At 38.4% G+C, this 17880-nt stretch overlaps 2 protein-coding genes across 2 annotated transcripts; both read left to right on the top strand.

Annotated features, from left to right (window-relative positions):
* Positions 1–2513: 2513 nt before the first annotated feature.
* Positions 2514–13222, top strand: MFP2 (multifunctional protein 2). Its single transcript, XM_089153608.1, has 18 exons — positions 2514–2843; positions 4301–4372; positions 4464–4529; positions 4617–4673; positions 4776–4843; positions 4953–5034; positions 5632–5687; positions 5820–6122; positions 6198–6284; positions 9244–9418; positions 9516–9637; positions 9757–9920; positions 10164–10418; positions 10535–10656; positions 10769–10890; positions 11717–11865; positions 12389–12527; positions 12977–13222. The coding sequence occupies exons 1-18, from the start codon at positions 2750–2752 to the stop codon at positions 13010–13012; spliced, it is 2169 nt and encodes a 722-aa protein (XP_089009734.1). The 5' UTR covers positions 2514–2749; the 3' UTR covers positions 13013–13222.
* Positions 13223–14317: 1095 nt separating this feature from the next.
* On the top strand, positions 14318–17575 carry LOC149019637 (bidirectional sugar transporter SWEET16-like). Its single transcript, XM_089151075.1, is given in 7 exon segments — positions 14318–14690; positions 14801–14837; positions 14955–15165; positions 15250–15411; positions 15495–15602; positions 15604–15615; positions 16832–17575. Coding segments are annotated over 7 exon segments (903 nt in total). The 5' UTR covers positions 14318–14656; the 3' UTR covers positions 17171–17575.
* Positions 17576–17880: the final 305 nt, after the last annotated feature.

A 17880-nucleotide genomic window follows, 5' to 3' on the forward strand; every position in this document is an offset into this window, starting at 1 on the left:
AATTTTTTTTTTTGTTCAAAAGAAAAAACCATTTTATTACTGATTAATCGAGTGACATAGCTCCTCAGTCTGTATGAGGCTCATTTCACTTCTACTGTTCAAAGCATAAGTACTAATACTTCTACTAGCCAGGCTGTTTAGTGAGTTAAGGAGGGCTGGGGACTTATAGTTACAAAAAACTACATTAACTGGTTTAGACTTAATGTCTACCAAATCATGAATAAGGTTGATGGGTCATTGTTGTTTGGGGGGGGGGGGTGTAGAATAGGGGAGTTGCCGCCTCCTCATTCACCCATACTTCCTGGATGTTATTTGTGTGTTGCATGCCTTCCTTCATCGCCCTCATTAGTGTTTCCAGAGAGTTACTTTTTTCCAGGTACCTTGTCTTTGCAATCAAAATTGTCCCATGTTCCATAAGTCCCATGCTCCATCCCGCTATGTCTAGTGGTCTGTTATCTACCCCATTGTTTTTTATGCAAGTCTTGTTGGAAACCAGCTAAAAAGCCATTGCACAAGTGCAATAAGGATCTTTGGGACAGATGTTCTGTTCGCAATCCAAGAGGTCCTGCTGCCCAGATTCTCTTGGTTCATTCACATGAGATGAAAATATGCTAGAGAGTCTCTGTCTTATCGCCGCACAATTCACAAATGTCGTGCATTTCCGTCCATCGTAAAAGTGTAGCTTTAACCGGTAACCCTGCATTTAGTAGACGCTAAAAGAAGGTTTTAAATTTAGGATGAAGTGGCAGCTTCCAGAACATTTTCCACTAATTTGTGAATTCAGTAGGCATTGCCTCATATTTTTGCTTCATCAATGCATTTCTTGCCAGTTTAGAGGAGAATTCACCATTGGTGGAAATGCGATACCCAAGTATTAAGTGATAGATTGAGAATTAAGTGTGAGAGTGGGAAGAGAGGAATATTAAAGTTTGAGAGATACTCCCTATTTGTTGAAATGTATTGTGACATTTGGCCTACAGTGATGGTTTGTACCCAGATGTTGGATTGTGGGTATGCTTCACTTACACTCTTTGCATCAAGGAGCCAGGGGTCGTACCAGAAGGAAGTATCAACACCATTCCCTACTTTCCTGGTAATCATTTTTTTCAGCTCAGGAGTGATGCTGTGAATGCTTTGCCATGGCCAAGAGCCATTTATGGGATTTAACTTAGGATTGAACAGACTTGATTTGGGAAAAATACTTGGCCTTCATAGTGGTAGCCCAGAGGGATGATGGTTCATTAAGGAGTTTCCAATCTTGCTTTAAGAATAGGGCTTTGTTGATGTCCTTAGTTTTTTTGAACCCCATGCCCCCTAGGTGCTTTGGTGTGCAACATTTATCCCAAGAAATTAGAGTCGACTGTTTTTTTTTTTTTATGATTTCTTAGCCATAATATTTGACAAATGGAATCAATTTATTTACAGACAACTTTTGGGAATCAGAAGCATTGCATGTGGTAGAGAGATATTGTAGCACCAATTTTATAAGAACTTCCCTTCCAGTAAAAGAAAGGGTGTGGCCTAACTTCTAGCCTACGCTAGGAAGCCTTGTCTACCATTTTGTTTGTTTGTCTAATATCAAAATTCCATACCTGAGGGCGATGGGAATAAATAATAATGGGCCAGTGGCGAATATATAGATAACGTTGGGAACTGTGAACCTGGGAAATATTACAACGCTCATCAACATCGTCGCTTTTCTAAAATAATGCACGGATATTTTATTGGCAACTTCTGGCGTTGACATAAAAAGGATTTTTAGAGATAAGGAATACATATATACTAAAATAATAACTTATTATCGAATTACTAAAAAACAATAATTTATTTTCTAGAAAATGAAATAAAAAATAATAAATATTGATAATTTAAAATTTATTATGAACTAATTATGACCAACCAGCTCCAACGAGTTATACCACAGGGTTTAACTTCAGTACTGCGGATGGCCATGATCTCTCTGAGTGGTCAAGGTTATAATTTCGACGATAATTTTGTATTTTTTTTTTGTTATAAATAGGTATTAATTGAAAAAGTGGAAAAAAAGGAAAATGTCAATTGGGTGGTTGAGATTTCACCCTCGATCATCCATTCCCATTTGACTGTACACAACTCATTACTACACATTAATTCTGCAGCGTTGAAGTCGGCCCTTCTCTAATGTGCCAACCTCTATAATACATATTCAATGAAAATGCTTCTCCTATGTATTAAATGTACAGGCTCATCATGAGGAATTTCACACCGTCATATCCAAAATTCCGGTTGAGATTTCGATCCGACGGCTTGAATTGTTTCGCATGATGTAAATGGGCAAGACTGAAGCGATCTCCACATATTCAATGACTTGATGACCTTTCACAAACGGCACGGAACCGGAAAAACTGATACGCAACCGACACCCAGCAGTGATCCAGTGGAGCTCGCCCATATTGTGGTTGATATAGGGTTTTGCCAGACGAGATGGTCAAAGATATAGGCCTACACTCGCTTGCAACCTAGCGTGGGCTAACTTCCAAAGTAACGTCCCACACCTTCACACGTAACTGGCGCAGATAAACGTCCTCGTTTGTCGTTCCTTATCATCACACCATCCTTCTAATTCATTTCGCGATTCTCACTGTGATTGTGATTGTGATTGTGATTGCTAACCATTTCAACAAGTTTCGTCTCTAATAAAATACTTATTTTCCCCTGAAGCTCCGCTTGAAATAGAGAAGCGGTAGATCACAGAGAGTGAAGAGGAGATATGGCGAAAGGAAGAACGGTCATGGAGGTTGGAGCTGATGGGGTGGCTGTCATCACCATCATCAACCCTCCTGTGAATTCCCTTTCATTTGACGGTACTCTTCCATGCTCATCCTATTTCATTTTTTTCTTCTTTTTCTCTCTGATTATTTCTTTATTCTTACCCTGTTTCGTGGATTTATTCCGAATTGTTTCAAATTACAGACATACATGATTTCTTTTTACATGTAAGATCTTCCGTTGCTTGCATTTCAGACAGATCAACTTCTCAATCTTACTTGCCCCACTTCTTAACAACCCACTACGATACCTCTTCTACGATGTGTAATTGGGCCAGAAAAGGGAAAAAAAGAAAAAGAAAAAAAGAAGAAGAAAAAGGAAGCTGTGGTTGCCAATGGAAAGTTGAGAGTTTTTGAGAGATTGTTAATGATGGTTACTCGGCCCCGTTTAGCTGACATTTCAGCTTCTTTTACTGTTATATGGTGCTTCTGTTTTTACTCAAGAGCCAAACTTTGACCCTTCTCTCAGATATGTTCACAGTAGCTTTAAAATGGGTTGTATTAATAAAAAAAATGGTGATTTGAAGCCAAAAATATAGGTCAGGTCAGATGGACATACAAAAATTATTAGGATATTTGTGTACTGGGGAGTCAAAATTTATAGTTTTCTACTCTGAATTTGCAAAACTTTCGTTAGGGTTATCCTACCGCAAGTTGCAGTTACTTCTATACCACAGCACATCTTCACAAGGAAGAACCTCCTTAGGCTGTTTCATGTACTGCCAAGGGAACTCTATACCAGGATTGGTTGTCTCAAAATGGCAATCAATTGATGTCCTGTGGGAAACATTCACCCATAGGGAAAGAAACTTACATGCCCATGGTTTATGCAAAATTAAAACACTGAAGGTGACCTATCGAATTTTCCATTGAGGAAAGAAAAGGGGAAAAAAAAAAAAAAAGAAAGAAAGAAAGAAAGAAAGAAAAAAAAAAAAAAGAAAAAAAAAAAAAAAAAAAAAAAAAAGAAGAAGATTGTTGTGTAGGATGAATTTTCTAAATGCAATATTAAGAGATGGCATTGACCAGAGTGGAATGACGAAACAGTAATCTTTTCACTGAATAACAGTTAACTAAGTAGGCAGTTCATACCACGATACATGTGGATTGGAAAAGTTACAACTTTATTCACTTATGGCAATAGCTGTACACACAGTAACTGCTGCAAGCCTGCAAGACTGAAAGGATTCATTAACTGGACTCTTGCAATTATTGACTGCAATTGTGTGCATCAACCCCTAGAAATAACTGTTTCGTTGCAATTGATGATGGGTCCAGTCAAGTCCTTTACAGGCTAACAATTTTCTTCTCTGACCGTCAGTGGCTGTACAGGACTTGTAAAAAGTTTTGCCTTTGGAAAATAAGTGCACAATACCACTTCTATGAATTCTGAAATTATTATATTCTCTGCAATTTATCAATTATCTCTAATATTGGATGGGTACTTCTTTTTCCTGAATCAGCACAATATGACCTTCATGTTGCTTTTTTCCCAGTACTATACAGCCTGAAGGAGAATTATGAGCAAGCAATGCTAAGGGATGATGTGAAAGCAATTGTTCTCACCGGTAAACTGGAGGACTAATGATAATCGTTTCCTTGAAAGATATGAGATGATTAACTGAAGTATGAAGTTGATACATTGAGTAACTTTTGCAGGTTCTCGAGGAAAATTTTCAGGAGGTTTTGACATCTCAGCCTTTGGTGGAATTCAGAGTGGACAGGGTATGATTACTTTTTCTCTTGTTATACTTTACATCATTGTGACAGACTATTTGTTCTTCTAAGACGACTCTCCTCTGTCTTTTGTAGTGAAGGAGCAGAAGCCTGGTTTTGTATCAATAGAAATCGTCACCGATGCTTTGGAAGGTACCTACCTGTTCATGGCTTTACTTCGCTTCCCTCCAGATACATGGTTTTTCAATGTTGGAATAGATGTGTGTTCGTAGTTTCAATGGTTGTTGCTTTCAGGCGCTAAAAAACCATCAGTGGCTGCTATTGATGGCCTTGCCCTTGGTGGTGGATTAGAGATTGCAATGGTGAGTGCTGCTATTTGTTTTATACAAAAGCTGCCATGTTGAGCAAACTATGGTTATTGGTTTGATAATATATATTACTTCTATATTTCCTCATTATTGTTACTTTCAGGGTTGCCATGCACGTATTTCTACTTCTACTGCACAGCTAGCGTTGCCTGAACTTCAACTTGGAATCATTCCGGGGTTTGGAGGTATGGGTTATGTATATTCTATGTTATGGTGACACATTATGATTTAGTAACAATGGATTATGGAAATGGCATGAAAGTGGGGGCCTGTGTCTGTACCCTCAAAAATTCATTTCAAGTGTTCCACTCATGGGACTCATTTGGGTGACAGTGTCCGATTATTTCTAGTTTAGACTAGGGTCAATGTAGATCTGGCCATTTTGGATGATAGTGTTGTCAGCAGTAGGAGTCTTCCATGGATGGAAGAATAACACTTTCTTCCTGATTGGTGGTGGGACTATTCTTGGTGTGTTGTGAATAATATGAACTGTTGGGACGAATTAAGGTTGTCTGAAATCTGAATACATGGATTCCACCCTCCTGGCGGTCAACTAAAATTTTTCTATTGCAGAGGTAATATCTTGGCATAGTGTAACATAATTCATATTGAGGTTGGTGAATCCTGCGTGTCTTCTAATACTCTCTGCCCTTGGTCAACAACTGCACATCTTGTACTTAAAGTTCTGCACTAGGCTTTCTGATTTCCCTTTATCATCATTCAACATCACTAGACCTTAATTGCAGAAAGAGTCTTATCTTAATTTTGTCATTTTGTTTCAGGAACACAAAGGCTACCACGCCTTGTAGGTCTTACAAAGTCCCTTGAAATGATACTGGTGTGTGACATGCTTTTCTCCATTTTCTTGTTCCTCATTTTTAGTTAACTTTGTTATACATTCTTTAAGTGAAATTTTCTGCATTATAATTCAACATGATCAGCTGAGACCTGCATATATGTCTCTGAACAGATGTCAAAGCCAATTAAAGGGGATGAAGCTCATGCGGTAGGCCTTGTTGATGCCGTAGTGCCGGCAAATGAGTTAGTAAGTACTGCTCGTAATTGGGCCCTGGATATTGTGGAGTGCAGAAAACCATGGGTTGCTAGTCTTCACAAGACTAGCAAGTTAGAGCCCCTTGGGGAGGCTAGGGAGGTGCTTAAGTTTGCAAGAGCTCAGGCCCGAAAACAAGCTCCCAATCTCAAACACCCAATAGTATGCATCGATGTTATTGAAGAGGGTATAGTTAATGGACCCCGTGCTGGACTTTGGAAGGTATGTATATCTATTTTCCTGTTTCATTAAATCAGCTGTAGTGTGACCATAATATTTTATTTTTGGTCTTGGCAGGAGGCAGAGGCTTTTCAGGGACTTGTTCAATCTGATACTTGCAAGAGCCTGGTCCACATATTTTTTTCTCAACGTGCGACTTTAAAGGTGTACAAGTTATTGTATGTTATTATTTTATTTATGTTCAATTTTTTTTTATTGTTTAGAGAAATAATGATTAGAGCTGACTGCAGAAAAAAAGGATTCATGTAGCTGACCCCATTTATGTGGGATAAGAATTTGGTGTTCTAGTTGTTTTCCATAATAGGTTTCTACTGAATTATGAGATTAATAGATTCTGTTTACAGAAAGATGGATATTCATCCGTATTTATTAGACAATGACTTAAGCACAAACCTCATGTGGAACTAATAGTTTTTGTTTCCCATCACATGGAAAGCCATTTTTGCTCTGCTCGTCATTGTTTTACATCGATGCTCGCTCTTGCTTTTGTGTGCTTTTCTTCCTCCTAATTTTTTAAACAGTTTGAGATACTCAAACGATCAATTCTTTCTCTTTTTTTTTTTGGCCGGGGGGGGGGGGGGTCCTATCCTTGACCTTGCTGAATGTAACAAAGGAGTGTCTCATTATGATATGGATTGCAACCTTATCCTTAATTTGATTACTTATCTTGTAAGATATTAGTTCTATGAGAGAGTTCCCCTACCTTTCTCTCTTATTTTTGTTCTAATTTTTATTTGTAACCCATAATTGTCTTAAATCCCATGTGGAAAAAAAAAGAAAAAAGAAAAAAAGAGAAAATGTGACGTGTATGAAAGAGTGTTTCTTGACGATAAAGAGATTCCTCAGAGTGATTGTTTTAGGTACCTAGGTTCAATCATAAGTAAAAGAGGTGATTTAGAAGATGAGGTTTCCCAAAGAATTAAAATAGGGTGGATGAAGTGGAGAGGTGCATCTGGGGTCTTATGTGATCGGCGTATTCCATTAAAGCTTAAAGGAAAATTTTATAGGACTGTTGTCCGACCAGCTATGATGTACGGTGCAGAGTGGTGGGCTGTTAAGAAGAATCATATAGATAAACTCAGTGTAGCAGAAATGAGGATGCTAAGATGGATGAGTGGCAAAACTAGGATGGATAAGATAAGAAACGATCATATTAGAGTTGGTCTGGGAGTTGCTCCTATAAGTGATAAGCTTAGAGAAAGTCGTTTGAGGTGGCACGGCCACGTTCAACGGAGACCTATAAATGCTCCTGTTCGGAGAAGTGATATAATCCATATTGAGGAACTAGAAGAGCTAGGGGTAGACCTAAGATAACCTTAGGAGAAGTGGTGAGAAAGGATATGTATAGCTTAGGCCTTGTATCTAGCATGGCCTTGAACAGAACCGATTGGAGGGCAAGAATCCATGTAGCCGACCCCATTTAGTTGGGAAAAGGCTTATTGTTGTTGTTGTTGTTGTTGTTGTTATGAAAGAGTGTTTCTTGTTGCTGATGTGGTTTCTGTTGCCTTCTTCAAGGGTTTTGAAGTGTGATGAAGGAGATTCTTTGTTTTAGATTGCATTTTTTATGTGGATGTTGCTAGTCTAACTTTGTTGTATATCTATCAGATTATTTGGTTACAAACAATTTGACAGTAACTTCTGAATCTAGAAAAAAGGGAGAGGGAGATGAAGGAGATGGAGGACATTGCATGGGAGTGGAATTGCAGTCCCCCCCCCCCCCTTCATGACAATATTATTTATAAAAGAAAGAATCCAGTTTGGAAGCACTCCTTCCTCAATGGGTTTCATCAATAAAAGGGCGAACCCGGTGCCGAAGGCTTCCGCATAGGCAGCATTGGGTTTTTTTTTGTTTTTTTTTTTTTTGGGGGGGGGGGGGATTTTCTTATGCAACCTTACCCCAGCAATTTATGCTTAGAGGCTGTTTTGATGCCTTGATCTCAGGCTACAGCTGTGGTCCATCAGCTAGTGCACCGACATCAACTGGTTTCATCAATAGTAGGAAATAAATACTCAAAGAATAAAAGAGACTACCTCACCAAGCCTACGGTTGCTTACTAATACAACGGTATAAAAGAAAAAGGAAAATTTTCAATGCCACCCCTTGAGTTGCCCCTTAAAATTAATGCAACCCCCTGAATTATTCAATTTATCAAGTAGACCCCCTATAAGGGAAAAATATATCAGTGATACCCCTTGCAATTAGGAAATCAAAGTGCTGATGTAAGCAAGTTAAACTTCTCAAAAAGACAAGAATACCCTTGAACGAAAAACCCTATGCTTGTTTCATCTTTGTCTACAACCAACCCGCTCCTTCCATTATTGCACAAATATTTTTTTTTGTTTTCCTCTCCTTTGCCATCTTCCCTTAGAATATGGGGTTAATATTGGAAATAGAGAAATAAAAATTAACTAAGACTAATGGAGTCAGTAATAGGGGGTCTGATTGATAAATTGGATAACTCAAGCGATGTCATTAATATTAGGGGTAACTCAGGGGGTGGCACTGATAATTTCCCAAAGAAAAAAGGCAGTAACACATGCGAGATGCCCATGGTACATGTGCCCCATAAGTCAACACTAATGAAACTAGGTACCAATACCATAAAAGTATTATCCAAAATTTCCTTTTTGCAGTTATTCTTAGATGTTCGTTGGTGTTAAACGATATGTTTAAAATTTGCTGGAAATTGAAAGATCTCCTTTCATTCTTTACATAATTTCAGTTTGTTTTGACCAAAAAATGGGTACTTGGAAAAAAAAGTTTCCAACTTGAAAATGAAAGCTTGGATGGCTATTCTTTGATTTGCTTCAAATGGGAAATGGAATGACTGATAAAGCTTCCTGGCACATCTTAGCTGCTGGAAGCCGGGATTAGAATGTTTAAGATCACAAACATAACTCGTTGTCTCAGTGAGTCTTTAGTGTTAGATTCAAAGTCTGTTTTAAGTCAGATCCGTATTTTTAATCTGAGTTTACTTTCATGACAATGTGGATTTTTTAATTTTGAACTTTCCTATCGTGAACTTCATCCCCTTTCCAACCATATTCTTGAAGAGTAGACCAGGAGTAGAAAAGTAATACTTGTCTCTTTACTGTGCAACAGGTTCCTGGGGTCACAGATCGGGGTTTGGTTCCCAGGAGAATAAATAAAGTGGCCATTCTTGGTGGAGGATTAATGGGTTCTGGAATTGCAACTGCACTGATACTTAGTAATTACCCTGTGATTTTGAAAGAAGTAAATGAGAAGTTCCTAGAGGCTGGGATTGGTAGAGTCAAAGGTGTGGCAAGAATCTGGTGTTGGTTTTTTATTACTTAGCCATGTTTTCTCAATCAGGAAAAAGCTCATCATGTATCATTGCTATTACGTGTTTTCAGCCAATCTGCAAAGTCGTGTCAAAAAGGGGAAGATGACCCAAGAGAGGTTTGAAAAGACACTGTCGCTTCTCAGGGGGGTTCTTGACTATGAAAGCTTCAGGGAGGTGGACATGGTTATAGAGGTGATTCTAAAACATATTTTGGTAGATTTATCTTTCAGTTTTCATTTTAATCGGTATTTGGATTTTATTTTATTTCCTTTTAACATGTCCCCTTATTTCCTTTTGTGTGCATGCAACAGGCAGTTATTGAGGATATCTCGTTAAAACGAAAAATTTTTGCCGATCTTGAAAAGTACTGCCCTTCCCATTGCATACTTGCTAGCAATACTTCCACGATTGATTTGAACTTGATTGGTCAGGACACCAAATCCCAAGATAGGATTATTGGCGCCCATTTCTTTAGGTAATTTCTATAACTGTGCCTTATCAATTTCTTGGGGAATGATACCCCTGGTAGAATGATCTGAGGTACATTGAAACTCAACCCCGAATTGGGAACTTATCCTGCACACTGGTGCAACATTCGGTCAGGTTCCAAGCACCAGAAGGTCTATGGGGCTACCACAACCTCTGCTTTTGTATCTTCTTCCCCCCTCCCCCCTCTTTTAGCTCTATCCATGAACATTGTTTTAATATTTTGGTGCAGTCCAGCTCATGTCATGCCACTCTTGGAAATTGTCCGTACGCAGAGGACATCTCCCCAAGTAATTGTTGACTTACTAGATGTTGGGAAGAGAATAAAGAAAACACCAATTGTGGTGGGAAACTGCACAGGCTTTGCTGTCAATAGGATGTTCTTTCCCTACACTCAAGCAGCTCTCCTACTTGTTGAGCATGGTTCAGATATATACCAAATTGATCGGGCACTTACTAAATTTGGGATGCCCATGGGCCCGTTCAGGTATATAAAAAACAGATCCTTGGTTGTTGATTGGAAGAAAATCCATTTCTGTTGGGAGGTGGGTCCCTTGCTTCATTGTTTAATGTGGATCTCTTTTTACAACTTAAAATTTTCAGGTTGGTTGATCTGGTGGGTTTTGGCGTTGCCATTGCCACGGGTTCCCAGTTTGTTGAGAACTTTCCAGAGAGGTCATATAAATCTTTACTGATTCCACTCATGCAAGAAGATAAAAGATTAGGTACAAACGATTGTCACTAGATAGTCAAGGCTTGAGATTTTTTATTATTTATGTTTTTTTTTTTTTGGGGTGGGGGGAGTTGTAGTTTCATCTGTTGTGGCACTTGTTTCAGGTGAAAATACTCGCAAAGGTTTCTATGTCTATGATAACAAGCGCAAAGCTAGCCCAGACCCTGAGATAAAAAAGTACATTGAGAAAGCAAGGGATATTTCTGGAGTTACCGTTGATCCCAAGGTCTCTCTCTCTGTCTCTCTCTCTCCCCCTCTCTACGCACAATTGTAGTGCAGATTTCCAGCAGAAAAGAAGAGGACAAAAGCATTTCAGGAACATGATTATCTTGACCCTGTGAAATCTAGAGGGAGATCAGTGTGGATAGGATCATAGGAAAAAGGGCAAAACGATAATTCAATAGAAAACTAATTGCAAGATTGCTGTAGTTCTTAGTTTGCGAATTATCAAATTGAAGGGTCTGAGTTTAGTTTAGAAGAGCTTTGTAAAGTAGGATCAAATCTAACAGTCAGATTCACTCTTATGGAATAATCTTTCTTGGAGAAGGATAGCTCAACAATCGCAGAGCTGATAGGCAGAATAATAATCTTGCCAGCGATTAAGGCTTTGAGTCTTGACGGTTGAATAACCAATAATAGATGATGAACAGAACCACCAAAATAGGTTTGGAAATCTGAGGATTTAATAAATTCTTTTTGAAGTAGTAAACTAGAATTTGATGGGCAAGATACAATTAAACATTGGAAAGTCAACTTCGTTTCTATTAGATTGATTTATTTAGGTATGGAACAGTTTACCTTGTTAATCTTTAGGCTTATTCTCACGAGTCATCACATCTTGTTACTTCCCATAAATCCATTTACTTCCTACTATACAAGATTGCCTCTCTCTGTGTGTGTGTGTGTGTGTTTTTTTTGGGTTTAATCAATCTCTTTGAGAAGGGGATGGCAATTCGAGTTTAGCTAAATTTTGTTTGAATTTTTGAAATTGATAGCATGTTAACTAATTCTGACCAAGTTTAATTTCTTCTTGCCTCACTACTTGTATGCAGCTAATGAAGTTGTCAGATAAGGACATTGTGGAGATGACCTTGTTCCCTGTTGTGAATGAAGCCTGCCGTGTCCTTGATGAAGGAATTGCAGTCAAGCCATCAGATCTTGACATTGCAGGTGTATTTGGTATGGGATTTCCACCATACAGGTTCGTGACTTGCTTCTGTTAAAGTTTAGTCTACTGCTTCCCTATTCCTCTCCCCTCCCCCACCCTCACGACCCTCACCACCCCTCCTCCCCCAGCCACCTTAAAAGAAAAAAGAGAAAATTTTCATATGTACAAAAAGGGAAAAAGGTCCCAGGAAAAAGTATTCAACTCATTTTAGATTGCAAGTCTGCAATTTTAGCGCTTGACAAGCGGCCATGCTCACTTGATTGGACTTCTCTCGCAATATCTGATGAGGTCTTAAAGCTGCTAGATAGTTTTCAGTTTGTCTTTTTAGTTTTGTGAATGGATCGAACAATGTGTATGCAGATTTTTTTAGCTAAGGGTGCTTTGAGGCACTCCCATTTCTAGGTCTTGGTGGTGCACCACACCTCCTTTTACAATGGAACCTTCAATTATGGCCTCCAGAAGATTTAATCTGGAGAGCCTAATTTAAGTTGCTTTTGAAAAAAAAAGTATTGAACTCTTTGTCTGCTTTATGATTGGAAGTATTTCCCTTTTTCAGGGGAGGGGTAATATTCTGGGCAGATACTCTTGGATCAAAATACATTTGCTCTAGGTTGGAGGAGTGGTCAAATATGTATGGAGAATTCTTCAAGCCTTGTTCTTACTTAGCACAAAGGGCAGCCAAAGGGGTTTCTCTGGTGAGACACGTTTTCCTTTTCTTGTTGATTAATTCACTTACATAAAATCTATATACCCATTTGTATCGCAGCATTTGACTTTCAGTGTTCATTTATTATGTGGAACCCCTCTGCCAGGCGAATTCTTGCTAGATAAAGTTTGTGTTAGTTGCATAAACTGAACTTATTCATTTTCTACTTCCTTTCAAATCCACCTCCCAATCCTGAAGACTTCATACATGGTAGAAAAACTGGGAAATTATGCTATACCATCTGTTGACTATCACATGAGTAAACTTGTTGATTCCATACCTTAGCACTATATTGACCACGTCGATGAACCGTGGTCCATGAACCATCTGTATGTGTCGGGTCTACCTTTACGCCTGTGATAGATAACTTTTCTTGTGGTTAATCTCAGATAACTTTTGCTCACTAATTACACTAATTACTTTGTTTACCTATTGCAGAGTGCCCCGGTGGATCAGGCAAAGTCCCGGCTTTAAGATATGCTTGTCTGGTGGTCTGCAATATCATCTGCTTAGTTTTTTCATACTTGACCCTACAGAAAGCTAGATCAGTGCCAAATTATTGCTCAATTGTCTTTGTGATTGCTAAATTATGTCTCAGACGATAATTTTAAGGATGGCAATAATGCAGTGATTTCTGTACCATTTCTAATAAAGTCTTATCAGCAGTTTCAGGCGGTTTCATCATTCTTATCTCTTACACCATTATTGAACTTAGATTCTCCTATCCGTTTTGGTGATAATCAAAGTATTAAATAAGGGAAAGCTGTGGGTGACTGATGGAACCATAGCTCATTTACTTATGTATCAAGTTTCAGCCCAGTTAGAAGTTTGCAAACTGGTAAAAATATGGCTTTGAAGGTCTTGGTTGTTGGCTGAATTCTTGGGCGTTCAAGGGCATGGGAACCCTTTTTTTGGGTAATGCATGAAGCCCAATTATCAAAGTTGCTACATCATTTATCCACGCAGGAAATAAAATGGTGATGGTGAAATACGGTAGGGGTGAGCCCAGATTTGTATTTTTCATGACTCGATTTATACTGTTTCATAAACTCATCTTCTCTTCACCAATTGAAAAAAATGAACCCAAAATTTTCTGGGTAATGCTTAAAAACCCAATTGGAGTCTCAGAACTTTTGACAGTGATATGAAAAGCAGCTGCAATTGATGTCATGGTGATGAGTTCCTGTCTTCATTTGAACGAGAAGAGAAAGTTAGACCACTGCTTTAATTTCGAAGTGTCCTTCCATGAGCTTAATGTCGGCCGGCCAATGCTATTGAGGTGTTTTTGTGGATGAACGACAAATTCTGATCACAACATTAACCAGTTTAGGTTTGATGCCGACATCGCTAAACACCAATGACAAGGTCTTATCATCTTTTTAATAACACAATTACTGTTCAATTTTCAATTTACTCCATTCCAATTGGAAGCATGTTGTTTAACAAAGCAGCAGATTGGTAAGAGCAGAGACTTTTAGGTATTGATATCGTTTGGGCGGTTACCTTTATAGATAGGTTTAAGCTTTATTTCATATAAAACCCCGACATGAATCATCATGGATTCATTCCTATACCTTCCAATGTATGTTTTTTCTCTCTTAGTGGGGTGTGATAAAAAAACAAAGATTCCAGTTCTGTTTAAGGTATCCAGTTGAGAGGATTCCAAGTTTGCCAAACAAAAGCAGGTTGCGTAAGATTGTTGAAGTGGTTTAATATGTTCTAGCTAGTCTCATTTCATTATTTTTATGATCATAAAGGAAGACTTGAGTAAGGTAAGGGTGGGGTACTACCTAACAAAGAATGATTGGGGGTGGGCATTTTTCAAGAGGAAAGAAGACAATCTCAGAGATGATGATGGAACAGTGGTCCTGAAGCTAAAGATGATGGGAAAGCAAGCCCAAACATGAAACACCACACACGTTTAACAGGTAAATTTGTTGCATTATTATACGTGTAAATAGCAGAGAATTTTTTTTTTGGTGACATATAAAAGAGAGTTGCAGGGCAACCCGAGAGAGAGACAGGGCATCCAGAACTACAACACATTTCTTCTCTCTCTCTATCTCTCTACTGACAATCTTGGAAGACTTGAGGTGGGTTTCTCCCTTTCAATCATCTATGGCCAGTTTAAGCTTCATTGTTGGAATTCTTGGTGAGTGAAGTACTGAGTTTGCTAGTTACTACTATTGATGAAACAGTTCTTTTTTTCCATTGCTCATTGTAATTCTGTGTTCTATTTTGATTTTGATTTTGTTTTTGCAGGCAACATCATCTCCATACTTGTGTTTACTTCTCCTATGTGAGTATTTCAAGAGTACCTTCATCCCTGAATCTTGTAAAAGTGAATTCCTGGTTTTCTTAGGTTTTGAAAGAATTAAAGCTCTGTAACAAACTAACTAATGGATGAATATGGCAGAGGGACTTTCAGGAGAGTGGTGAAGAAGAAATCAACAGAGGATTTCAAGGGACTTCCATACATCTGTACATTACTGAGCACATCTTTATGGACATTCTATGGATTGATAAAGCCTGGCGGTTTGCTCATTGCCACTGTCAATGGTGCTGGCGCTGTGTTACAGTTCATATATGTCACCATTTTTCTCCTCTATGCTCCAAAGGAGACTAAGGTAATTCATTTCTGTTCACCTAGCTATCTCTTCTTCTCTCTCTGATCACTGATTAACATGGTTCATCGATGTGGGGCTGTTCAGGTGAGATCAATGAAGCTGGCGGCAGGGTTGGATATAGGATTTTTTGGGTTGGTGGTAGTATTGAGTCTTGTGGTGATCCATGGAGGTCTTCGGTTGACAGTAGTAGGAACTATATGTGCTGGACTAACGCTAGGCATGTACGGTTCACCACTTGTAGCCATGGTAGGTTAAATTTCAGGTCTTGTTTTTTTGTGGGTTTTTTGATGAAGAAAGAATTCAATTCATTCATGTGTTAAAAATTGCAGAGAACAGTAATAAAGACGAAGAGCGTAGAGTTCATGCCCTTCTCCCTATCTTTCTTCCTGTTCATGAATGGTGGTGTATGGTCTGTGTATGCAGTGCTGGTCAAGGACTTTCTTCGTTGGGGTAAGTGGGTTCTCAACTTTTCCCTATTCTGGGTCTTCTCCTCCTGTGTCTGCCTAAGCTTTCTCGTGTAAACTAGTAGCCAGAAGCAAGGATTTCTTTATTACTACTGCTCCTTGTTGAGTCAGAGCACCGAGCAGATGAGGTTGGCATCAGCTATGTTTGGCTGTGTTCTACAGCCAACCGCTCATGGCTCGTGCCTTCTGCTTTTGCCTTCTGGCATCATTATATATCAACACGGGATATCAGCCACTTCTTTAGGTGTTTAATGGGGTCCATTGTAATGTATGGATATGAGATGAATCACTTTACTATGATATGGGTAAAATGATTTTTTGTTCTACCAAAAAAAAGAGAGGGTAAAATGATTTGAATTGTTAACGGTGGGTTAGGTTGTGCCGATAAAAGTGCCACCTCTGATGATCAAGTCAGTACTTATATACTTGAAAGAAGAAAACTCTTAAGTAGTTGTAGAGTCTTAGATTGAATATAATGAATTAAAATAATCTCGAGTGAGTGGAGATAAGGTTTGTATAGTTTAACCCGATCAATGAGAGTCATTGGATTAAGGCAGCTTACTTTGTCTTGAGTCTGTCCAACAAAGTAGAGTCCTGGTCGGACTTTAGGTAGTGTTCTATTCGTGCACAGCAAGTCCTACATTCATTGGTGAGGTAAATTAGGTAAGGGCCTGTTTGGTTATCTGAATCTAGAGATAACTTAAATCCTTGGATTCATGAATCGGAGATTTATACTTGTTTGATTGTTGTAAAACATCTCTGGATTCATGAAATCTGGGGATTTCACTTTTTTGCCTAAAAACGTGAATTAAGTCATTCATGGGTATTGGGTAAAATACATGGATTCCACTCCACTATAAGTATAAAATTGATGAAATTTGTGGATTCACGGAGTAATCCGATGAAACTCTATGAACTTTGATAGATTTGAGGCCAACCAAACAGTTAATTTTTTGAACAATGGATTCATAGATTTGAAATCTTATTTTATTTCAAAAAAATAAGCCCTAAGTAAATCCTCGGTTACCTTGGGTTCGAACCCCCCTTTCAGTCCTTCATTCTCGAACCTGGTTGATCGGTTGGATCCTAGCCGGTTCACCTGGTTAGTATGAACCGAGTGCATTGATCAACTACCTTCCATTAATACAAAAGTTATCTGGAGTAGAGTGAAAGCTACCATCTTGTGTCGATATATTTTGCAGGTGCCCAACGTTATTGGCTTTTTTCTTGGAACGCTACAGCTGGTGATCTATGCAATATACATGAAGAAATCACCGAGCAAGCAGAGATCAATTGAGAAGATGGAAGAAGAAGAAGGGTCAGCCCACCTTGTGCGTGGAGCTGTTGAGATGGGTGTTGATCCATCAGGCGACGATAAGCATCATCAGAGCCTCCACAAAGGAAGAAGCCTTCCCAAGACCTCTGTTGCTCGGCTGCAGAGCTTCAAGAAAATCACAAAGACACAATCTCTTGGCCTCAAGTCTGAGAATTGGCTCGACCAAGATGACACTGACAAGGGCAACGCCTACAATCATGTTTGACACAATTTTGCCATTGCTGATAATGTATGACCGTTCAGGTCTTTCTGGGGATTTCATTCTCTGCAACCCAGTTTTTCATAGAAGATAGCTTTAATTTCCTGGGTAAAATCGCTTTAAATTTGTTACAAGTTCAGGTTGGAGTAAAATTTTCCAGTCTTGGGAACCCTGAACCCAGATCAAAACCATTTTTTTTGGGAACAAAAATCGGATTTCAACTAACAAAACAAACAGTGATAAATCTGATTTTGTGGGGGGAGAAAAATTGTTTTTGACTCTAGTTTACATGGAAACAAAAGTGTATATGTAAACCGTGACCTACAAAGCAACAAATTAGGAAATGAAGAGTACACTTTGAACCAAAAGAAAAGAAAATTAGGAAATGAAGATTATTCAATTAAATTATATACAAAAAAGAAGAAGAATATAATTGAATGATGATGATATTCACAATAATATTTCTTATGATTAAACCTTTAACGCAACGAAATGGTTTGAAATCACCATATTAATGCATCATTTTTGGTAATAAAAATAATCCTTTTTATTAATTTTTTAAACAAGTGAAATACGTTTAAATTGAGATCCCTTAACAGGTTTTGTTTTTTAGCAGGAATGGGGGTGTAAATAATATTAAGAAATGGGTTTGATTCTCTTATCTTATAGAAAATATAGCATTTTTTTCTAATGTAAAAATCTATGTAAGTGGTCGA

Source organism: Hakea prostrata, chromosome 4, assembly GCF_041222555.1.
Source record: "Hakea prostrata isolate BN-2017 chromosome 4, UWA_Hpros_2, whole genome shotgun sequence".
Lineage (NCBI taxonomy): Eukaryota > Viridiplantae > Streptophyta > Magnoliopsida > Proteales > Proteaceae > Hakea > Hakea prostrata.

Coding starts and splice junctions, on each gene's coding strand:
- MFP2 (XM_089153608.1), top strand. CDS start 2,750: ATGGCGAAAGGAAGAACGGTCATGGAGGTTGGAGCTGATGGGGTGGCT. Junction 4,674..4,775: donor CGTCACCGATGCTTTGGAAG/GTACCTACCTGT, acceptor TGTTGCTTTCAG/GCGCTAAAAAACCATCAGTG. Junction 9,638..9,756: donor AGGTGGACATGGTTATAGAG/GTGATTCTAAAA, acceptor TGCATGCAACAG/GCAGTTATTGAGGATATCTC.